Source organism: Macaca nemestrina, chromosome 8 (genome assembly GCF_043159975.1).
Source record: "Macaca nemestrina isolate mMacNem1 chromosome 8, mMacNem.hap1, whole genome shotgun sequence".
Lineage (NCBI taxonomy): Eukaryota > Metazoa > Chordata > Mammalia > Primates > Cercopithecidae > Macaca > Macaca nemestrina.
Genome location: NC_092132.1, coordinates 91,549,664 through 91,574,489, shown reverse-complemented (window position 1 = coordinate 91,574,489; position 24,826 = coordinate 91,549,664). Strand labels below are relative to the sequence as shown.

The following is a 24,826-nucleotide window of genomic DNA, read 5'->3' as shown; positions in this document are numbered from 1 at the left end:
AATGAGTAATATTCATATAATGAAATACTATACTGTAGTGAAAAAGAATTACTGCTAAATGCAACGAACAAATTTCATAGACACAATATTAAGCAAGAGAGTTCAGACACATAAGAGTTTATACTGTATATGATTCCATTAAAGAGTTCAAGATTAGACAACACTACTCTATGGTAATAGATGTCATAATAATGATAAACTTTGTGTGAGTCGAGGTGAAGGCAGTAGGAGGCATTATGAGGTATAAATGTATCCCGCTGAACATTTAACATCTTTGCATTTTCCTTTATGTAAGTTATGACATAATTTAAAAAAAGAAATAGAGAAAAAAAAGTAAAAGAGGACTAGAGAGGGAGAAGGACAGAGTGAACACTGCAACAGGAACCAGAAGTTTTATCACATAATGTTGGGCAAATCACTTAACTTATTGAAAATTGTTTTCTTGTTAGCAAAGAAAAAGAAAAATAATATCATCTCTACCACTGGGGGAAAAAAAACTGCTATGACACTGAAATCAATTGCTATAAAACACTAAACAATTGTAAAGTATACTATTATCATCAATATTCAGGAACTAAAATACAGATATACCCCAAGAATTCTCTTGAAGTTGGTTGATTAAAAGAGATCCTCTAGTCAGCAGTCATAAAATATCTAAATTAAGATACAGTTTTACAAAAAAAAAAAAAATTGTTTTACTAATGTTTTACAAATTTATAAATCTTCAAAGTATTGCTTTCAATCTAATGTGCTTAATCTAGTAATTCAATTACATGACTAGTAGGAATCTTTATTACAGAAAAAAAATTGTTGGCATAACTAAAAAAACGTGATCTTCTTTATAAATTATTGCTTTGTATGCAACTTCCAAGAACATAACTAATAAATATATAGTATTAGGTTAGCTTATTGTTGTTATCAGTGCTATACTTTGAAAATGACATGTAAAAGAAAGTCTTATACTTACTTTACCAGTTAATTTTCTTTTGCATTGCAGAATATATCTGCAGGCAATCCTTCCAAAAATCAACACAAAGCCCATTTTATAATAAAGTGTTGAACAGCTCGTGTAATTTATTGAAGACGATGCTGAAAGTGATAATCATAATGGTCGTATGGATACCTGATGTACTATTTCTACCAAATGTATACGGTTTTCACACAATTGTAAAGTTGAAAAATCGTAAGTTGGACCATCGTAAGTCAGGGACTGTCTGTAATTGCCTGTGAGTTACTCCAGGTCCCCACAAACTTCACAACTCACCAGCTAGAGCAGACTACAATTTAAGGACAGGCCTGCAGTATGTGAAGTCTGTAACTGATGTGGCCCACTAATTTCTGCTACTTAATCAGCACTTTTGATGGTCTTATAAACAAAGCAGTAAAGAACTAAAGCAAAGAAGTCTTCCACCTCTTCTGAAGGGGTGACAAGTATTATATCAGCACAGCATTAAATTAAAAACAAAGCCAAAGCAGTGAAACTAGCCTCCCATTAACAAGAATATTAGAACTGCCACAGAAAACAATTTAAGGAATCTGGTCAAAAGCCAAAAAAAACCTAAGTCCTGGGCCAGGCATGGTGGCTCACACCTATAATCCCAGCACTTTGGGAGGCTGAGGTGTGCAGATTACCTGAGGTCAGGAGTTCAAGACCAGCCTGGCCAACATGGCGAAACCCCCATCTCTACAAAAAAAAAAAAAAAACAACAACTAAGTCCCTTTTCCTCTCAATCTAAAATACTGTTACTGCATGCTAAAACACGGATGAATCTTGAAAACATTATGCGAAGTGAAGGAAACCAGTCACAGAAGACCATGTATGATTTCATTTACATGGAATGTCCAAAAGAGGCAAATCCCAAGACAGAAAGTAGGTTAGTGGTCGCCAGGGCTTGGAGGCAAGAACAGGAATGGGGAAGACTGTTAATGTGTACAGGGTTGGTTGGTTTTTCTGAGATGTTAAAATGTTATGAAGTTAGACGGTGGTAATGGCTGCACAATGCTGTAAATACATTAAAAACCACTGAATGGCAAAATGATGCATTTTATAGCATTTGAAATATATTTCAATAAAGCTCTTTTTAAAACTAAATAAAATTGAAAATTTACTTCCTCACTCACACCGGCCACACTTCCAAGGGATCCAGAACCACATATGGCTAGGGGCTGCCCTAAGGGACAGTACAGCTATCGTGAGCATTTCTACCATCACAGAAGATTCTACTGGACATGACTGCTCCACTAAATCAAGAGGCAAGATGAAACAAGCAAGAAGGACCTGGCAACTTAAGTCACTACCAGTGACACCACATTCATCTAGCAACTACTCATGCCAGACTGATTCTGCAACACAAATCACAGAGAACAGGACACAGACACATGGAGGGCTCCCTTATCAATCGTTCTCCTGCCTATGCATACTGTATGAAGCTAGGCAGAGGAAAAAGGAAAACCAAGAAAGAAAGAAATCTCCAGGTTCTTTCTAAATCTTCCAAAGCTTGTGAAGCAGTTAAAGGAGACCACCCCTCATATTGTCTTATGCCCAATTTCTGCCTCCAAAGAAAGAAGTGAAAACTAAAAGGCAGAAATGAAATCCACAGGCAGACAGCCAGGCGCCGCACCCTGGGCCTGGCAGTTAAAGATCGACCCCTGACCTATTGGTTCTGTTATCTGTAGATTACAGACATTGTATAGAAACGCACTGTGAAAATCCCTATCTTGTTTTGTTCCAATCTAATTACCGGTACGCGCAGCCCCCCGTCACATACCGCCTGCTTGCTCAATCAGTCACGACCCTCTCACATGCACCCCCTTAGAGTTGTGAGCCCTTAAAAGGGACAGGAATTACTCACTTGAGAGCTCGGCTCTTGAGACAGAAGTCTCGCCGATGCCCCCAGCCGAATAAACCCCTTCCTTCTTTAACTCGGTGTCTGAGGAGTTTTGTCTGTGGCTCATCCTGCTACATTTCTTGGTTCCCTGACCCGGAAGTGAGGTGACTGGCGGATGGTCGAGGCAGCTCCTTAGGCGGCTTGAGCCTGCCCTATGGAACATCCCTGCGGGGGACTGCGACTAGCCTGAGCGATGTGGATCCTGAGAGCTCTCCTGGGTAGGCATTTGCTCCGGTGGGATGCCTCACCACAGCAGTGTGTGGTAGGCCCCTGTGGAGGATCAACGCAGTGGCTGAACACCGGGAAGGAACGGGCACTTGGAATCTGGACATCTAAAACTTGGTAAGACTAGTCTTTGAAACTTGCCCACTCCGTCTGAGTGGAAGCGTGGCCTGATCACCCATGGTGTGCCTTTATCGGCACTTTGCTTTTGGTTTTGATTTGGTTTGATTTGCTTGACAGGACCGGTGATGGGAACTTGCCCACTCCATTTGAGTGGAAGCGTGGCCTGATCACCCACGGTGTGCCTGTACCGGCACTTTGGTTTTTATTTTTGACTTGACTTGGATTGCTTGATACTTTGGTTTTGGTTTTGACCTGGTTTGGATTTCTGGATACTCTGATTTTGGTTTTGATTTTGGTTTTGTGTAAACTACAAAAGTGTGTGTGTGCCCTTTTTACCCATTCTTTGTTTTGTGGTGTGTGTGTGGTGTGAGCGTGGTGTTTTGTCTAGAGGAAACATGGGTGAGGCACAAAGTAAGCCCACCCCACTAGGAACTATGTTGAAAATTTTCAAAAAAAGGATTTAAGGGAGACTATGGAGTACTTTGACACCAGGAAAACTTAAAACTTTGTGTAAGATAGACTGGCCAGCATTAGAGGTAGGTTGGCCATTAGAAAGAAACCTGAACAGATCCCTTGTTTCAAAGGTATAGCACAAGGTGACATGCAAGCCAGGGAACCCAGACCAGTTCCTGTACACAGACACTTGGTTACAGCTGGTTTTAGACCCCCCGCCCCCAACACACAGTGGTTGAGAGAAGAGATGCATAAGCGGCTGGCAGAGGCAAGGAAAGACCAGCAGAGAGAGAGAAAGGAAAGAGACAGAGAGGAAAAGAGGCAAAGAGAGAGAGAGGAAGAGACAGACAAAGAGGGAGTCAAGGAGAGAGAGAGAGAAGAAGAGAAGAGGCAAAAGGAAAGTCCAAGAGAGACAAAGTCAAAGAGAGAAAGAGATACACAAGTAGTTAAAAAAAAAAAAGTGTACACTATTCCTTTAAAAGCCATCATACCAATTCTAATTTGGACAAAACAAGGTCTTATTAATAGCAAAGGATAATTAAAATCCCAAACTTACAAGGTTTTCAACAAAGTAAAGTTTGCTAAGTTAACAGTGTAACATGTATTATAGTAACTTCTATTTTTGTGGCCTTAGACAGTCTAGTCCACAGACGTAAAAAAAGGTTCGCTTTGGAAAAGAATGGTTATCACCTTTGGGGAAAAAAAGGGAAAAAGGGGGGGAGGGGCGGAATTTATATAAAAAGAGTGTTATATGGTAAATTCTTGTCCTGAAATAAATTAACTGGTTGTTTAAAAAAAGAAGTATTTGTAGTAAGTCAGAAAGTTAAGGCATGTCGAAAAATTGCCTGTAAAAGTCGTAAAAGAAAAAAAAAGGTTATAAAAAAATGTGTGGTTAAAAAAAAGGATTTATGCAAAAAAAATGTTGTATAATTTAAAAGTAACTAGGCCTCCTGAATGTAAAACTATTGGAAAAAAAAAAAACCGAAAAATTTATGTGCAAGGTGTATAAGAAAAGCAAAATACACCTTTGGTAAAAGAATTTTAAGGAGGCAAAAGAACATACATTTTTACCTACATTAAAAAGTTTTAAAAAATTATTATTTTGAAGGTTTAAGCAAGTTTTAAAATGTTAATTGTAAAGAACATTCTGTGTGTAAACATATTAGCTAACGTTAAAGAAGTATCATCCAGTTTTTCTGTGAACTGGACATTAAAGTAAAAGCATAACAGGTTTTTCTTAAAGCACCAACCCGCTCTTTAGCAAAAATTATAAGAGGCTGAAAAGAGTCTATAAAATCTTACCTTAGGGTCAAATATTAAAAATTAAATAAATATGTCTACAAGGTTTTATTAAAATTAGGTTTCACATTAATAACACACTAATATAAAGATAACATTTAGCTTATCTGGTATAAAAATCATACGAGAAGCACTGTTAAATGTAAAAATGGTATTTGGCTTTCTTTGGTTTAAAAACTAATAAAAATAGGTGCTAAAGGAAATTTCTCAGTAAAAAAGGCACTAAGGACTATAAAGTCCACTGCCAAGATCCCCACATTTAAAACAAAAGGTCAGTTTCTTAAAAATTACATACTTGGTTTATTTTCCACTTTCTTTTCTCGCAAAAAAAAAAAAAACTAAAAGTCTTTTAGCACATGTACCACCCTTAGAATTTCCAGTAAACCAGCACCGGCCTGAAGATCACGTGCTCATCAAAAGGTGGAAAGAAGAAAACCTCGAGCCAGCCTGGGAAGGACCCTACCTTGTGCTGCTAACCACCAAGACTGCTGTACATCCTGCAGCAAAAAAAGGATGGACTCAACACACCCGAGTCAAGAAAGCGCCACCCCCTCCAGAGTCATGGGCCATAGTCCCAGGGTAAAACCCTACCAAACTAAAGCTAAGAAAAATTTAACTCTTTTCATCTATTCTATTACTCTTTCTTCTTTCCTAGCTCTATTGCTGACCATCTAGTTACTAATATAACCAAGTCAATTTCGCCTCAAACTATTGCATTTAATGCTTGCTTTGTTATACCCTGTGAGGACTTGCCAAGTCAAAGATAGCTTTCTACTTCAGAAAAGTACTTCTGTCCCTCCTGACTCTCCTCAGACTAGACATTAGTAAACTAGGACCATTTAATCCGGGGAGATTTCGATAAAGACCCCAGTGCCAACCAAGAGCGTTGTTCCCCCCGATATAGAGCTTTCATGCCATAGTTGGTCCAACATTCTGTGGACCACTAAAGAGCAAGGATGGACTGCCCCAACCAGTTTTTGTAATTTCCCTAAAACCATACATTCATTTTACTAGAGGATCATAGAAGTTAAAGACTTAAAACAAACTTTGGCAATTAAGACAGGATACCAAGATACAAATGCCTGGTTAAAATGGATCAAATATTCCATCTGCACGTTAAACAAAAGCAATTGTTATGCTTGTGCACATGGCAGGCCAGAGGCCCAGACTGTCCCCTTTCCACTAAGGTGGTCTTCCAGTCGACCAGGCGTAGGCTGCATGGTAGCTCTTTTCCAGGATTCTATAGCCTGGACTAATAAGTCATGCCAAGCTCTCTCTGCTATATCCCAAAGTTCAGCACCCTATGGTTCAGCCCCCGAGGGCCATCCAGCTTCCGTCTCCCAACACTAAGTTCACTTCATGTCTCTCATGACAGAGAGGAAACTTAGCATTCCTTAGAGACCTGAAAGGATGCAGTAAGCTTAAGAATTTTCAAGCACTTATCAATCAGTCAGCCCTTGTTCATCCCCGAACGGATGTATGGTGGTATTGTGGTGGATCTTTACTGGGCACGCTGCTGAATAACTGGAGTGGCACTTGTGCTGTGGTCCAATTGGCTATCCCTTTCACCCTGGCATTTCATCAACCAGAAGGAAAAAAAATAAGACATCGTCAAGCGAGAGAAGCCCCTTATGGGTCCTTCGACTCTCCTGTTTATTTAGATGCAATTGGAGTCCCATGAGGAATACCAGATTAATTTAAAGCTTGAAATCAAACAGCTGCAGGATTTGAGTCAATATTTTAGTAGGTGACAGTTAATAAAAATGTAGATTAGATAAACTTCATCTATTACAACCTACAGCAAGGAGCTTTTCATGAGTTAAAAGAAAAACTCATGTTGGCCCCAGCCCTGAGGCTACCTGATCTGACAAAACTCTTTACACTCTATGCGTCAGAAAGAGAAAAAATGGCAGTTGGAGTTTTAACCCAGACTGTGGGGCCCTGGCCAAGGCCAGTGGCCTATCTCTCAAAACAACTAGACAAGGTTTCCAAAGGTTGGCCCCCAGGTCTAAGGGCCCTAGCAGCAATGGCCCTGTTAGCACAAGCAGCAGATAAACTAACCCTTAGGCAAAACCTGAATATAAAGGCCTCCCATGCTGTGGTAACTTTAATAAATACCAAAGGACATCATTGGTTAACAAATGCTAGATTAACCAAGTACCAAACCTTGCTATGTGAAAATCCCCACATAACCATTGAAGTTTGCAACACCCTAAACCCCACTACCCTGCTCCCAGTATCAGAGAGCCCAGTTGAACATAACTGTGTAGAGGTGTTGGACTCAGTTTATTCTAGCAGGCCCAACCTCCGAGATCATCCTTGAACATGAGTAGACTGTAAGTGGTACATGGACGGGAGCAGCTTCGCCAACCCCTGCAAAGTGACTCTAAAGACGGCGACAAGCCCTGCTCCAGTCACACCCGGAAGCTGACTGGTCCACGCACGGCCGAAGCACAAGGAAACTCATCGCGGGACTCATTTTCCTTAAAATTTGGACTTGTACAGTAAGGACTTCACCTGACCTTCCTCAGATTGAGGGCTATTTCCAGTGTATACATCAAGTCACTGAGGTAGGACAAAAGGTTGCTATGGTCCTACTATTTTACAGTTATTATAAGTGTACTAGAACTCTAAAAATAACTTGTTTGCATAATGTTATTCTATACAAGGTATGTAGCCCAGGAAATAACCAACCTGATGTGTGTTATGACCCACCTGAGCCTCCCATGACCACAGTTTTTGAAATAAGATTAAGAACTGAAGACTGGTAGGGGCTCATAAATGATACGAGTAAAGTGTTAGCCAAAACAGAAGAAAAAAGGGTGCCCAAACAAGTCACCTTAAAATTTGATGCCTGTGCTGTCATTAACAGCAGTGAGGAATAAGGTGTGGTTCTCTTAATTAGAAAAGAGGCTATATGGCAGAAAATAAGTACATCTGTCATAAATTAGGACTGTGTGGAAATAAATGTAAATACTGGTCTCGTGTCATTTAGGCCACTTGGATTAAAAAAAACAAAAAAAAAAGATGAAAAGGATGCAGTCCACCTTCAAAAAAGGAAAAAAATGGCCCTTCCTTTCCTAAAGGACAATGTAACCCCTTAGAGCTAGTAATAACCAATCCCCTTGATCCTCACTGGAAAAAAGGGGAGCGTGTGACCTTAGGAATCGATGGGGCCGGACTGGATCCTCGAGTAAATATCTTGGTTCGAGGAGAAGTTCACAAACGCTCTCCTGAGCCAGTGTTTCAAACTTTCTATGATGAACTAAATGTGCCAGTACCAGAAATTTCAGGAAAAACAAAAATTTGTTTTTGCAATTAGCCGAGCATGTAGCCCAGTCTCTCAATGTCACTTCATGTTATCTATGTGGAGGAACTGTAATAAGAGATCAATGGACATAGGAAGCCTGAGAATTAGTACCTACAGACCCAGTTCCTGATGAATTCCCAGCTTAAAAGAATCACCCTGATAATTTCTGGGTCCTAAAAGCCTCAATTATTGGACAATATTGCATAGTTAGAAAAGGAAAAGAATTCACTCACCCCGTAGGATGACTTAGTTGTCTGAGACAGAAACTGTATAACAGTACCACAGAAACAGTTACTTGGTGGAGTTCAAATCACACAGAAAGAAATTCATTTAGTAAATTCCCAAAGTTGCAAACTGTGTGAACCCATCCGGAGTCCCACTGGGACTGGACAGTCCCCACTGGATTATACTGGATATGTGGGCATAGAGCTTATGCCAAATTACCTGACCAGTGGGCAGGTAGTTGTGTTGTTGGCACTATTAAACCATCTTTCTTCCTACTGCCCATAAAAACAGGTGAACTCCTGGGCTTCCCTGTCTATGCATCCCGCAAAAAGAGAACATAGCTATAAGAAATTGAAAAAATGATAAATGGCCCCCTGAGAGAATCATACAATATTATGGGCCTGCTACTTGGGCACAAGATGGCTCGTGGGGATATCGGACCCCCATTTACATGATCAACCGAATCATACAGTTACAAGCTGTCTTAGAAATAATCACTAATAAAACCAACAGAGTCTTGACTATTCTGGCCCGGCAAGAAACTCAGATGAGAAATGCTATCAAAATAGATTAGCTCTCGACTACTTGCTAGCAGCTGCAGGAGAGGTCTGTAGGAAATTTAACCTTACTAATTGCTGCCTACTCATAGACAATCAAGGGCAAGCAGTTGAAGACATGGTTAGAGATATGACAAAACTGGCACACATGCCCGTGCAAGTGTGGCATAGATTTGATCCTAGGGTCATGTTTAGAAAATGGCTCCCAGAGCTAGGAGGATTTAAAAATCTTATAATAAGAGTTGTAATAGTAATAGGAACCTACTTACTGCTCTCTTGTTTGCTACCTGCACTTCTTCGAATGATAAAAAGCTTCATTGCTACCTTAGTTCACCATAATGCACAAGTGTGCTATATGAATCACTATTGATCTGTTTTGCAAGAAGACATGGGTAGTGAAAATGAAAGTGAGAACTTCCACTAATAAAATAAGTGAGAGTCTCAAAAGAGGGGAATAAGGGAGGATACCACACCTCATATTGTCTTATGCCCAATTTCTGCCTCCAAAGAAAGAAGAAGTAAAAACTAAAAGGCAGAAATGAAATTCACAGGCAGACAGCCAGGCGCCACACCCTGGGCCTGGCAGTTAAAGATCGACTCCTGACCTATTGGTTCTGTTATCTGTAGATTACATTGTATAGAAACGCACTGTGAAAATCCCTATCTTGTTTTATTCCGATCTAATTACCGGTGCATGCAGCCCCTAGTCACCTACCCACTGCTTGCTCAATCAGTCACAACCCTCTCACATGCACCCCCTTAGAGTTGTGAGCCCTTAAAAGGGACAGGAATTGCTCACTTGAGGAGCTCGGCTCTTGAGACAGAAGTCTTGCCAATGCCCCCGGCCAAATAAACCCCTTCCTTCTTTAACTCGGTGTCTGAGGAGTTTTGTCTGTGGCTCATCCTGCTACAGAGTCACAGTATTCTTTCATCAGGGCATCAGTACAACAATCCACTTCCACGCTATCCTGCCTTCCTCAGAAGAAAAGACTTACAATTCACGTTTAAGAATCAGTCTAAAGTAAGTACATATAATCTGATGTCTATTTTCACAATTAGGAAAAGAAAAATAATAGACTTTAAGGAAATTCCACTTATCTAATGTCATTTAAATAAAAATGTTTCACTGGGCACACTGGCTCACGCCTATAATCCCAACACTTTGGAAGGCCAAGGCGGGTAGATTGCCTGAGCTTAGGAGTTCAAGGCCAGCCTAGACAACATAGTGAGACCTTGTGTCTACCAAATACAAAAAAAAATTGGTGAGGCATGGTGGCTCGTGCTTGTAGTCCCAGCTACTGGAGGGACAGGGGTCAAGGGTTGGCGGTGGTGGTTGGGCTGAGGTGGGAGGATCGCTTAAGCCTGGGAGGCAGAAGTTGCAGTGAGCTGAGATCGCGCCACTGCACTCCAACCTGGTGACATAGTGAGACTCCATCTCAAAAAAAAAAATGTTTTTAATGATCCACTCAACTTAAAATGATGCTTCTGAGGTCATTTTGAAAAGACTGTTGAATCATGTTTATTTCACATTTTGCAGTGTAAAACTTGTTTTATACTGACATCAAGTGGCAATAATTTGTAATGCAGTTTACCAAACTGCTTTTCTCCACTCTGAAAAGATATGATTTAAATATATGATACTGATACCTTAAAAAGTCTGAGTAAACAATGTGACTTAAGGAATGCCTAAAGATGCAATTCCAACTCAGTTGCCTCACAAGTAATTCCCTAAGCAATCCATTTCTTCAGAGTCTCTGTGTGACCTCGGGCATGTTGGTATGTTTTTCTGTTTGGTCTCACTACTCATCCATAAAATGTGGCTAATGATATGACATATTGAACAGGGAGTGTAAATATTCAAGGCGATGTAAATGTAAAATGAGTAAGTGCCAGGCACAGAGTAAGTGCTCAATGAACATTAGCTGCTAGATTAAGATTTCCCTATGGAAATACAAGAATCAAAGGAAGGGCTGACGCCCTACTCTCAACACATGGAGGTCTGCTTTTCAAGTAGACAGCCATCTAAAAAAGTAAGAACTTCAGGAGGAGTCCAAAAATATGTTCAGGGTTAAGAGTCATTAAAGGGAAGAAGGTAGGAAACCAAAGGCCATCTTTTCCTAACTCACAATCACTCCTGATGTGAATTCCATTTAGGATATATATGAATCTACCAGGTAAACCACTTAGACCAACACACTGCCAACTCAATTAATTTTTTTTTCTAACACATTGCACAGAAAGCAGCAAAATAAGGATGTCATGTCAGCAGAGTTTGCATTTCCTTATTTAAGCTTTTAATAACTTAAAATGCTTTGACAATCGCTTAAATAAGTTTATATGTCTAACATAAGCTAAATAATTTTTCAAGCTGGTAGAAATTCAAGTCACATGAAATAAAGATTCCCAATTTAAGCAAAATAAAGATTCTCAATGTAAACATCTGCTTCTGACTGAGAAACAAGTCTTACCCATCATTTCCTCAGCCCACCATGGCCCCAAGATGGCGCATCTAGTTCCATACCTTTTTCTGATTCCACTTCAGAAGGCTAACAGCCATTTTCTGACCTAACATATGAGTCATCAAACACTTCAACCCATGCTCCAAGAGAAGCCCAGCTTCAAAATGGATTTTGCTGCCATCTATGGTCTTAGAACATACATACCCGTGACATTCATTCAGATTATGGAAGTACCAGTAACCAATAGGGATATTAAATGGCTCCTACAGAGCTTCACTTGGGTCTATTACAGGCAGATTACAGAAACTACCCTCTAAAGATGCTTCCTAGTTTCCTAGAGATACTTTCAGCAAAGGAAGCTAGACACACCTCTGTTTCTGTCTCCATTTTCCCTGTCTTTCTATTAACTGGCTCTCATCATGAACATTGTTAACTTGTCCAAACTTACTTCCAATTCCTGAGCTATTCCTACAGCACAGCAAAGTTAAGCCATTCCCAAATGGAAAACATAACTTTAGCCAAGAAAGGAACTTGGGGAGCCATAATTAGTTTTAACCTTTAACCTTTTGGCTCTACAAAAATGTGGAAAGAAGGCCTGGTGTGGTGGCTCCTGCCTGTAATCCTGTAATCCCAGCACTTTGGGAGGCCAAGGCGGGCAGATCATGAGGTCAAGAGATCGATACCATTCTGGCCAACATGCTGAAATCTCGTCTCTACTAAAAATACAAAAATTTGCTGGGTATGGTGGCGGGCGCCTGTAGTCCCAGCTACTCAGGAAGCTGAGGTAGGAGAATTACTTGAACCTGGGAGGCGGAGGTTGCAGTGAGCTGAGATCACACCACTGCATTCCAGCCTGGTGACAGGCATCTCAAAAAAAAAAAAAGTGGAAAGAGATTAGTCAAAAAAGAAAGTAGAGCAAGGGGCTGGCTACCATGTAGCTCCACATAAAGCCTTGAGCTTCACAGTACAGCAGTCAGTTTTAGTGCCATCAAGGAACTGAATTTCTTGGCCAGGTGCGGTGGCTCACACCTGTAATCCCAGCACCTTGGGAGACCAAGGCAGGCAGATTACTTGAGGCCAGGAGTTCAAGACCAGCCTGGCCATCTCTACTAAAAATACAAAAATTAGCCAGACGTGGTGGTGCATGCCTGTAATCCCAGCTACTCGGGAGGCTGAGGCAGGAGAATCACTTGAACCCAGCAGGCAGAGGTTGCAATGAGCTGAGATTGTGCCACTGCACTCCAGCCTGGAGGACAGAGCTAGACTCTGTCTCAATAAATAAATAAATAAATAAATAAATAAATAAATAAATAAACGAACGTAACCGAATTTCTTTCAAATGTTTGATGCTTTTGTTCACCTGTTGATTAGACAGATATTAGACAGTTTAATCAGATAATTGAAGTTTAAAGGAAAATTTTATGATTATTTGCTCCAGTTGTGCTTCTGAATTCATATTTTTGCTTTGATTCTCAGGTCTGAAACAAAAGTCACCTGGAAAAAAGAGCAACAGGGAAGAACAAGTCTTATGACTACCACAGAAAAGATGATCCTCATAGACTATCAATATTTATATATAGTTTATATTACAATTAACCTAACTGGAGGTGACCATGGATTTATAGTTGGGGAACTAGTAAACACCTTCAAAATTTTAAGTGTATATTGACTCAAAATAATTTATTTTGGGGATGTTTAGGAGGCCAGTGAAGGAATATACTTACATCACTTGAAGAGACTGTTCCTGTTTCAACAGCAACACCGCTACCACGCAGTTTCTATTACGAAATAAATAACTCATTATTTAGTTTTGTTTTGTTTTGATTTTATCCTAATGTATCAGCTTACAAAAGGGAGCTAAGCAAATTTTTCCCCTAATTCTATGTAATAATTTTTCCCCTATAATTTTATTCCTAATCCTAGTCAATAAAAAGCAAGGGGATGACATAAAATGTTCTAAATATCGTTACGCTCTTCCAGATAATATATTTATCAGTAAGTAGCTAAAAATGGAACAATAATAAACTGACTACTAAGCTCCAGGTAAATTTCATGGGTAAAGCCAGTGTAAATTTCCAAGTCTTAAGATTTACTTACTGAATTGTTTTTCCAGTAAGATGACTGCCTTAAATTGAACTATCCACACTATATTCTGTAGCAAAGCTTTCAAAAACAGGTGCCTGATGTCAGGAAGGTACAATATGCGACTTGGTTATCCACAGCAAAGCTAACGAATTACAATGACCAATCAAAATCTCAAATGTCATACAGAAATGACCAAAGAAAATTTAAAGACAGTCAGAGGCTGAAAGTGCAAGAGAAAAGCAATAATGAATTTCTGAAAGGAAATTTTGTATTTATTCAATAACTACTATCTGCGAAGTACAGGCATGAGTCCCCACAACCCAAGTGCAACACTCCAAACTACCCAAAAAGGCTTCAAAGGCCAATATAAGATCAAAGAACAAAACATCTAAACTTGCAACTTGGACTTTTGAAAGTTTATTTCTATTAGAATCAGGAAATTGTGGTACTTTTTGTGAGAGAGAAAAACACTTGTGATAGAAAAAAAAGAGACACTCCAGACATAGCACTATCACATGACAATTGAGAAAAGTAGCAAGTAATATCAGAAATAATTGTTACTTTTTAAAACGAAGAGTCTGGATTTTAATCATGATAGAAGGCTACGAAGAAGTACCTGCCCGCAGCAAGAGGGACAGTGCAATGAGAGCCAAGCAGAAGCAGTAGCCAGACTAAGAAGCAAGGCCAGGCTAAGCCTGGGTACCCTGAAGAGGTCCCCTGCAGCAGAAGGACCCGCAAAGCAGAGGCATTGCACAACTTAAAGTCCACAACTTAAAGCCAAAGACTCTGTGATAAAAAGAGTGCACTAAAAAGATGCAGAAAATTCTTGAAGAGCATTTATCTATAAAAAGCTCAATTCTAATGAAAACTATTCTAGACATTGAAATATTTACTTCCACTAGTGATGAGAGAAATATTCCACCCAGTTGTTGGACATCGTCACAAGCATGGTCAATCATTCCAGAAGTGACAGTCACCTGAGAGGCACAACGTATATGTTATTCCTAGGAGGAAAAGTCTAAGGTAAAAGTGCCCAAAAAGCTAGGAGCATGCCACAGCATCCATTCTTCCCTACCAATTTTCACTTTATGAATTCAGCTACAGAGCCTTATTACCACTATACTTGAAAGCTAACATTACCCCAGAATGAAGTTTTGTTTTTCTGGGGATTTTTTTGTTGTTTTTTCTTTGTTTTTGAGACAAGAGTCTCATACTGTCAGGGTGGAGTGCAGTGGCGTGATAACAGCTCACTGCAGCCTCAACCTCCTCAGGCTCAAGTGATCCTCCTGCCTCCTGCTGGGTAGCTGGAACTACAGGTGTGCACCACCACACCCAGCTAATTTTTCTATTTTCTGTAAAGATAGGGTTTTGCCATGTTGCCCCAGCTGATCTCAAACTCCTGGGCTCAAGCAATTGGCGTGCCTCAGCCTCCCAAAGCGCTAGGATTACAGGCATAAGCCACCACACCAGGCCTGGAATTAAGTTTATTAAAGGGGAGAGATCATTTCAAAGTAGGAAAAAAGGGAGAGGTGTATCCTATTTAACTAACATTCTGATCCCAAATGATATGCTACATTTAGAAATTTTAAATCTCACTTTCACAAGCTTGTTTCTTACGTTTTAAATAGCTTGTTTTTTAAATACCTCACAAACTCAATAAAATGGTGGCTCTTGTAAAAACACTTTTTAAAACCAAGCCCCAAACCAGTTAAAATTGATGTTATTAACATAAAAAAGATTTTGATCAAAAAACTCTAAAATATCTCTATCCAAATATAAATGGCAATTAGGCTCCCCTAAAAAAGGCAGGCAACAAGACAAAAAGTAAATCTAAGCAAAATATGGTGTCTTTCTTATGCCTCAAACTAAAATCTGTTAATAAAGTCACCTGAAATCTAAATAGCAACTTTCAAAAAATTTCGAATAGACATTTATTTGTAATCTAACAACCTACCAATATTGTTTCCCCTGGTCCCATTCCTCCTCTAGGTCACCCTCACATCAAAATCTCATTCCCTTCTACCTTTTCATCTCCAGAATCCTCCTCCCCTGTCCACCTTTAGTTCTCTCCTCTTCTGAGTATCAAACACCACACCTCTTCATACCTACTACACTTCATCCCCGTAAGCCTGAAACTATCATTCCGCAGAACCATCATTTGTGTCCTATCTTTTGCCCTATCCTGAGGAAACATGAAGACAAAACAGAAAACTTGTCATTTTCCAAGCCATCACACCTGCAGGCTATTTTCCTCCCAAAGACAGAGAGCTAGAAAGGCCTGCAAGCAACCAAGATGACCAGTAGGCGTGCTTCAAGTAGTTCGTTAGGCCTAACTAATCCCACCCTGAAACTGGGAAATTGTGAGAACGAGCCACTGTGTGGGACACTGTCCTCTTGCAGCTGGACTGGACAGCTCCAGGCTCACCCAGGGGGAGCTGGAAGCATGGGAGGGACTCGGCCAGACAAGGACAAGCAGGTTAGCTAATAAAGATCTAGAACATGCTGTTTGCAGTTTAAAATGCCCCTGATGGCACCCAGGACCAGTTTGTTTATTAGTGTAATTGGTTAGACAGCTTAGCCTAGTTATATAACCAAAAGGGCATAAAAGATCTCACTCGAAACTTTCAGAGAGCTCTCCCAAAACCAAGATTTCCCGCACAAATCTTGGTGGTTCACAATCCTGGGGCAGCCGAGGGAGCTGCACCTGGAAATCTCTCGGCCCGAGGCATGCTCTCTCCTGCTGTACCGTTTCTTTTCCTTTATCGAAGCCTCACACGCACGTGCTCTTTGGAGCTGTGTGGGTCCTTTCAATTCTCCAGCCTGTATCATCTTGGCAGCCACCTAGAAGAAAGGTACTCCCTGACCCCTGAAAAGCATGAATAAGAAACCCCAAGTGGCAGAAAAGACAGAAAGGATTGAAACGAAGCCAGTCAAAAGAAAGAAAAAGCAAAGCACACTACCCATATCTGACAGTAGTTTGGTTTGTCAAGTTCAAAATGGCATTATTTTAATAAAACATTTTTGTAATTTAACATATTTACTATAAATAGCTTAAAAGAACATGGATGTTATATTCCCTTCAAAGGTACTTTAAAAAAATTTCTTTTACCTGTGAACTCAGCTGAGTTTTTATCCAATTGAAATAGTAATTTAAGTCACTGCCTTCCATCAATTCTTTTCCCCAAGCTGCTAACTTGGCAATAATTCTTGCTGCCTGAAAACAAATAAGAAATACATTTGAACGCAACATTAATTCTAAAAATCACATCATATACCTTAAAAAAAGGATTTGTAACAATTTTGCTACACAATTTCTTAACACTCAACCACTCTAAAAATAATAGTTTTTATATTTCATTTTTTAAAATATATTTTGAACCAAACATTAAAAATATATTTCTAAATATTTCCATCAAAGTGAACCCAAATTAGCTGGGTCTTAGGAATTTCTTGACACTCCCTGAATTATTTTGGGTTTCAAAAGTAAGATTGGAATTCATTATATGACCAGCAAAAAACAGAACACAAAAATCTGTCTTAGAAGCAGACTGTCACCAAACCACTTGCCAGAAATCTAAACAATCTCTACAACAAACTGCCAGGCTCTCCGACACTCATTCCAAGCCACTTGGGAGTTCTAACACTTAAAAATCCATTTCTAGGCCGGGCGCGGTGGCTCAAGCCTGTAATGCCAGCACTTTGGGAGGCCGAGACGGGCGGATCACGAGGTCAGGAGATCGAGACCATCCTGGCTAACACGGTGAAACCCCGTCTCTACTAAAAAATACAAAAAACTAGCCGGGCGAGGTGGCGGGCGCCTGTAGTCCCAGCTACTCAGGAGGCGGAGGCAGGAGAATGGCGTGAACCTGGGAGGCAGAGCTTGCAGTGAGCTGAGATCCGGCCACTGCACTCTAGCCTGGGCGACAGAGCCAGACTCCGTCTCAAAAAAAAAAAAAAAAAAATTCCATTTCTTAGGATAATATACATCATAGGTATTAGTCATCTCTCCCAACATAAATCAATATCCTTTCTCCTCAAAGATCTCTCCATTTTCTTCAAGCTATAAAACTAACCATTTTTTAAATTAAATAGACAATATAAAGTACTAGTTCTCCATACACAAACCAATTTAATAAATATTCTATCAGAACTGAAAGCAAATCACTGTCTTAAAACTCCAAATCATTCAGCAATAATTCATCCCAGTAGAGAATGAAAGGCTACACTAGCTAACCTCAAAATAATTTCCCATGCTGGTAGACTCATGTTTGTTCTTACATTTGAATACAGCAAACCAGACTGACAGGTGCACTTCCAAGGTCAGAACGTTAGACACTTAAGTGTTCTGGTGTATTTGAAATTCCACAACATAGGGACTAACAGGGGCGCCTTTACTTGCTCATTGAGTTGTGACATGCTGAGGTTTTCACATGCCCAGCTAAATGAATTTATAAATACATTATCTAGTTTAAACTCATCTTACTGTCACAAAATAGACAACTGACTTAAAAGGATTACTGTTAGGAGGCCAAGGATTGAAAATATCATCAGCAGTGCATGCACAAGACAAAGGAACAAGAGCATAAGCTAGCATAAGCTCTTTATCAGCACATGGTAAACCAATGGGAGTCTCCCTCAGAATGTGAAAGATTGGCCAAAAGTAAGTGAAATCATCAAGAAGTTAACATGGATTTGGCCGCACAGTAATAATGAACCATTCCCTAAGTGTATATTTGTTTAATGTATTTGTCAGTTTTGTTGTTATACCATTAGGAGGACATTTAAACCAGTGAAGACAACAAACCTCTACAATTTTAAAGAGGGAAATATATTACTGGCTTTTAAAAAAATATTCTTTAAAATACAGTGTATTTCATCAGTCCTCCTTAATTTCTCTTTTTATAGATATTTCATAATGTCCACAACATATAAATATACTATATGAATACAATATATAACTATGCCATATGAATACATATACATGTGGAAGGAGGGAGGGAGGGAGCGAGACAACATACATGTTCAAAAATGTTTCACTGCCAGTGGCCCCTGATTTGAAAACTTTTAAAAACATCTACTGAAACAAGCAGCCTCTGGAGCTACATGCCCCCCAACAGCTCCTGCCATCCCCAGCCCGTAGCCCACTCCCCAATGGAAATAAAGAACGCCTGTTTGTACAAAGGTTTATTCTCTCAACCCTGCTTTCAGACTCCACGAAAGATTCTTCAGTACTATGGCTTCCAAACATAGCCTATGTTTAAAACAGGAATGTATGCTGGGTGTGGTGGCTCACGCCTGTAATCCCAGCTTTCTAGGAGGCTAAGGCAGATGGATCACAAGGTCAGGAGTTCAAGACCAGCCTGGCCAACATGGTGAAACCTTGTCTCTACTATAGATACAAAAATTAGCTGGGCGTGGTGGTGCATGCCTGTAATCCCAGCTACTGGGGAGGCTGAGGCAGAAGAATCGCTTGATCTCGGGAGACGGAGGTTGCAGTGAGCCGAGATCGCGCAACTGCACTTCAGTCTGGCAACACAGTGAGACTCCGCCTCAAAAAAAAAAAAAAAAAACAAGAGTGCATTTAAGATATTGAAAAGCAATCAAGTAATTACTTAAAATAAAAATGAAACACAGTAGCTGCTTCAAAGTAAAATTTAATTTCTATATAGTAAAATGTGGTTAACCCCACTACAAACACTGTACATGTGAGAATTCTCCACAGGCTTTGATGCACTCCTTGCAGTCCACAAAACCTTAACTGCGTCAGAGCAACCCTATCTCCTTCCAACTCCCAATGTCCTTTCTCTACTGAACACCGATACGGAAAGCTAATGTCATAGTAGTTACGCCTATGGGAACGGACAGGTTACTATGTCATAAAGGGCACAGTAGTTACTCCTACGGGAACAGACATAAAAGGCCCAGGTTTCTTTCTTACCTAAATGAGAATGTAATCACAATTCTGTCAATTTTAAACAAAATTTTTTAAATAAAAACCTTTCTTCTTTGTATTTAAAAAAAACAAAATTCCAGTTGGGGGCAGTGGCTCACACCCGTAATCCCAGCACTTTAGGAGGCCAAGGCAGGTGGATTGCTTGAGCCCTGAAGTTCAAGACCAGCCTCGGCAACATAGTGAGACCCTCTCTCCTTAAAAAAATTTTTAAAAAAGAATCCAATCAATTCAAAATTTACCATATAAACAGTAAAGGGATCCTGGCGATTCAACATTGGCAGAAAGTAGGGCCACGCAGTGTTCTTGCTACGTCTTGCGTAGTCAAAGAAAATGCTAACACGCTGATGATTTTCCTAAAAAAGAAAAAAAATGGTATCACCAATCAGAACACATTTTGCTAAAGAACGTAACAATTGTGCACCACTTCTCAACCTCCCATCATTCTGTGTTCTTTCTCTTTTCAGTGTGTGTGTATGTGTGATTTGCCTGTCATTATTACCACGGGGCAGGGGGTAGGGATGGTAGTAGGGACAGATATTTTTCTTAAAAAATCACCTTTAATGATTATGATTATTTTAAATCACAAAGTGTAAGACTACAAGCTACACTTCTCGGCTTGCACCTCTGACCTGTTACTCCCAATGTAGCAGGTCTACACCCACCACCAACACCCAAGTGTGAGCACCTGGCTGCCACACAAGGGAAATCAAAATCGGAAAGGGAGCAGGAAGAGCGCAAAGTAGGTCTAGATACACCTTGAATTACTAACAAATAGGCAAGGGAAACAGAGAATTAAATGAATCTTAAATGTTCAAGTTACTTCTTAGCGTATCACGGTAGAAAACTTGGGATAAATAAAGACAGCAGAAAACAGCACATACTACCAGTGGACATAGGATCTGAGTAAGAGAAAATTCTTAGTTCCAATTATTAAAACTTCACCACTCACTTAAATTTTCTCTATCACTGGCTGAGATCCACCTTCTGGTTCATTATGTGAATACAGTTGTTAAATAGCAATACTTTTTTCAAAATTCTTGTACTACACCACCATATCAGCAATAGTAATACTTTTTCTGATTAAACTTTTATTAATGTATTTATTTATTTTATTTCCCTAGGTTACTGGGGAACAGGTGGTATTTGGTTATGTTAAGTTCTTTAGCGGTGATCTGTGGGTCTTAATACTTTTTAAAAGCACAAATAACCACATAAACAAAAAATTCCTATTTTCAGATTAACATTTAATTATTTTTAAATATAGTGTTTTTTGTTTTTTGGTTTTTTTGGTTAATATTGGTCTACACTAATAATTACCTATTCGAGGAATAGCCTACTATCTCCTTAGGTAATGAGTCATTATTGTTTAGAATAACAATTTGAAGGAGTTGTGACAATGATTTTATCAAGGAATCCAAAATTCAGATGAGCCATCATTGCTTCATTGGTAGAGGTACCCAGGTTACAGACCTTTAAGAGAATAAGGGTAAAGAAATCCTTCTGGTCAGGTACACTTAGCAACTGCTGTTGACATCCAGGCAAAGAAAACAATTTAATCCTCAAAATCATGTGCTAAAAACTAAGCATGTGAGGAAACATAAGCAATTCTGTCAAAAAGCATTTTGTTCAGAAGTGATAAGGATGAAATGATAGGATTAAAAATAGAAAAAGAAAAGTATTATAAATAGCACAAGGAATTGAATGATAAAGGTATATATAAACTTCTCCATGTAACTAAAATTTTACAAATAAAATCAATTGCTAAACTATAATGAGGGCCAGGTGCAGTACCTCACACCTGTAATCCTAGCAGTTTGACAGGCCAAGTGGGAGGGCTGCTTGAGCCCAGGAGTTCAAGACCAGCCTGAGCAACATAGTGATACCCCATCTCTACAAAAAAATAAAAAATTAGCCAGGTGTGGTGGCACACGCCTATGGTCGCAGCTACTAAAGAGACTGAGGTGGGAAGATCACTTGAACCCAGGACTTCGAGGCTGCAGTGAGCTGTGATCACACTACTGCACTTTAGCCTGGGTAACAGAGCAAACCCCTGTCTCAAGAAAACAAAAATAAAATTAAAAAAATAAAAATATATACATTGGGCCAGGCACAGTGGCTCACACCTGTAGTCCCAGCACTTTAGGAGGCTGAGACAAGCAGATCACTTGAGGTCAGGAGTTCGAGACCAGCCTGGCCAACATGGTGAAACCCCATCTCTACGGAAAATGTAAAAATTAGCCAGGCGTGGTGGCATGTGCCTGTAGTCTCAGTGACTTCAGAAGCTGAGGCAGCAGAATCGCTTGAACCTGGTGGGTGGAGGTTACAGTGAGTCGAGATTAGGCCACTGCACTCCAGCCTCAGCAACAGAGTAAGACTCTATCTCAAAAAAAAAAAAAAAAAAAAGCATATATATACACACATATATATAAAAAACATACACACACACATTGTATATACAAAGTGTATATATACACACACACTTTGTATATATACACTTTGTATATATACAGTATATATATACTTTGTATACATAGTGTGTATATATGCTTTGTTTACATGCTTTGTATACAGTGTATATATATACTTTATATACAGTGTGTATATATACTTTGTATACACAGTGTGTATATATACTTCGTATAGTGTGTATAGTGTATATACGCTTTGTATACATATATACTTTGTATACATAGTGTATATATATACTGTGTATAGTGCATATATATACTTTGTATATAGTGTGTGTATAGTGTATACACAGTGTACATATGCTTTGTATACATATATACTTTGTATACATAGTGTATATATATACTTTGTATATAGTGTGTGTGTGTATATATACACACATACATATACATACATTGAATTGGTAGATGAGAATAATACCAGTTACCTAAATCTGAATCTCTCCACTGATCTTTCATAAAGGTTAACAAAAAGATCAAATAAAAAACTACACGAAACCCATGCCCTCAGGATAACAAGACAGAGAATCCACATTTGTAATTAACCATAATAAAAGAAACACAAAGTCCCAGCAAAAGCTATCTCTCATACTCCACCAAAAGCTTTTGTGGATGATAAGATGCATCTGAGGCCGGGCGCGGTGGCTCAAGCCTGTAATCCCAGCACTTTGGGAGGCCAAGACGGGCGGATCACGAGGTCAGGAGATCGAGACCATCTTGGCTAACACGGTGAAACCCCGTCTCTACTAAAAAATACAAAAAACTAGACGGGCGAGGTGCCGGGCACCTGTAGTCCCAGCTACTCGGGAGGCTGAGGCAGGAGAATGGCGTAAACCCGGGAGGCGGAGCTTGCAGTGAGCTGAGATCCGGCCACTGCACTCCAGTCTGGGCGACAGAGCAAGACTCCGTCTCAAAAAAGAAAAAAAGATGCATCTGAAAAATGTGTGTAGAAGGAAGGATATGGGCATAGAAAGGAAGAAGTTCTAAGGTGGATCTACAATTACCACCATAAAATAAACTCTAACTACGAAGAAACTGAAAAAGACTACCGGTAGACCAGAGCACAGGCTACAGGGAGCAGGGAGCAGTCTTGAAAAGGCATCATTTTTGAGAGATAATAAAGTATAAAAAAAAAAAAAGAAAAAGAAGAAGGAAAAGCATCTTTAGGAGATTGGGTGGCAGAAAAAGAAGCAAAAGAGGAAACTTCAGGGTTCTGCAAGACAAAATGAGACAAAAAAAAAAAAAAATCCAAGGACATACAATCTGCCCCCACCAAAAGAAAGTCATCTATTAAAGAAACTGCCAGCCTTGGCATATAATGAGACTCTTATCTCTACAACTAAAACATTTTTTTAATTAACAAGGTGTGGTGGTAAGCGCCTGTAGTTCCAGCTACTCAAGAGGCTTAGGTGGGAGGATTGTTTGAGCCCAAGAGTTCAAGGTTACAGTGCACTATAATGGCACCATTGCACTCCAGCCTGGGTGACAGAGTGAGAGCTTGTCCCAAAAAAAAAAAAAAAGAAAACAAAACAAAAGAGGCCGGGTGCAGTGGCTCACACCTGTAATCCCAGAACTTTGGGAGGCCAAGGCGGGTGGATCACCTGAGGTCAGGAGTTTGAGTCCAGCCTGGCCAATGTGATGAAATCCTGTCTCTACTAAAAATACAAAAATTAGCCAGGCGTGGTAGCACACGCTTGTAATCCCACTACTCGGGAGGCTGAGGCAGGAGGATTGCTTGAGCCCAGGAGGCAGAGGTTGCAGTGAGCCGAGATTGTGCCACTGCACTCCAGCCTGGATGACAAGAGCAAAACTCTGTCTCAAAAAAAAAAAAAGAAAGAAAGAAAGAAGAAAGAAAAGAAAGAAAGGGGGGGGACGGAGAATAAAACAGACAAACTGCATCTCACCAGAAAAAAAAAAAAAAAGAGAGAGAGGCCAGGCACAGTAGCTCATGCCTGTAATTCCAGCACTTTGGGAGGCAGAGGCAGGTGGATAACTTGAGGTCATGAGTTCGAGACTACCCTGACCAACATGGTGAACCCTGTCTCTACTAAAAATACAACAAAATTAGCTGGGCAAGGTGGGGCATGCCTGTAGTCCCAGCTACTCAGGAGGCTGAGGCAGGAGACTCGTTTCAACCCAGGAGGTAGAGGCTGTAGTGAGCGGAGATCATGCCACTACACTCCAGCCTGGTCAATGAAGCGAGACTCCATCTCAAAAAAAAGAGAGTGAGTGAGTCCGGGTGCGATGGCTCACACCTGAATCCCAGAATTCTGGGAGCCAAAGCAGGGAGATTTCTTGAGGCTAGTATTTCGAGACCAGCCTGGGCCACATGGCGAAATCCCACCTCTACTAAAAGTACAAAAATTAGTTGGGCACGGTGGCACAAGCCTGTAATCCCAGCTACTACTCTGGAGGCTGAGGCATGAGAATCACTTAAACTTGGGAGGTGGAGGTTGCAATCATTGCTGAGATTGCACCACTGAACTCCAGCCTGGGTAACAAAGTGAGACCATGTATCAAAGAAAAAAAGAAGAAGAAAAAAAATGGTACTCCTGAGTGAGGAATATTATAAACCAGCCAAACCCATGATATGAATAGATGAAAGAACCCCACACAGATACAAAACTACCATAAAAAGAAACCAAAAGACGCACATCAAAATATCGCAGGTGATGAAATTTCTCTCCCCCAAAAAAATTGCAAAACAAAACTGTAACATAACAATGCAAACTGAATTAAATATCCTCAAACATCTGGAAAAATAAAATACCACCTTGAATCAGA

At 39.9% G+C, this 24,826-nt stretch overlaps 1 protein-coding gene across 2 annotated transcripts in view; it reads right to left on the bottom strand.

Annotated features, from left to right (window-relative positions):
• The window catches only part of LOC105482300 (ATPase H+ transporting V1 subunit H), a 121,012-nt gene that overhangs the window by 74,492 nt on the left and 21,694 nt on the right, over positions 1–24,826 (bottom strand). The window contains exons 5-7 of one of the 2 annotated variants that reach the window (XM_011742328.2): positions 19,814–19,927; positions 16,731–16,835; positions 13,261–13,314 (exon numbers count right to left, since the gene is read on the bottom strand). In XM_011742328.2, coding sequence (XP_011740630.1) covers positions 13,261–13,314; positions 16,731–16,835; positions 19,814–19,927 — 273 coding nt within the window. The remainder of the gene's footprint in view (positions 1–13,260; positions 13,315–16,730; positions 16,836–19,813; positions 19,928–24,826) is intronic. The other variant, XM_011742329.3, reaches the window with a different exon arrangement.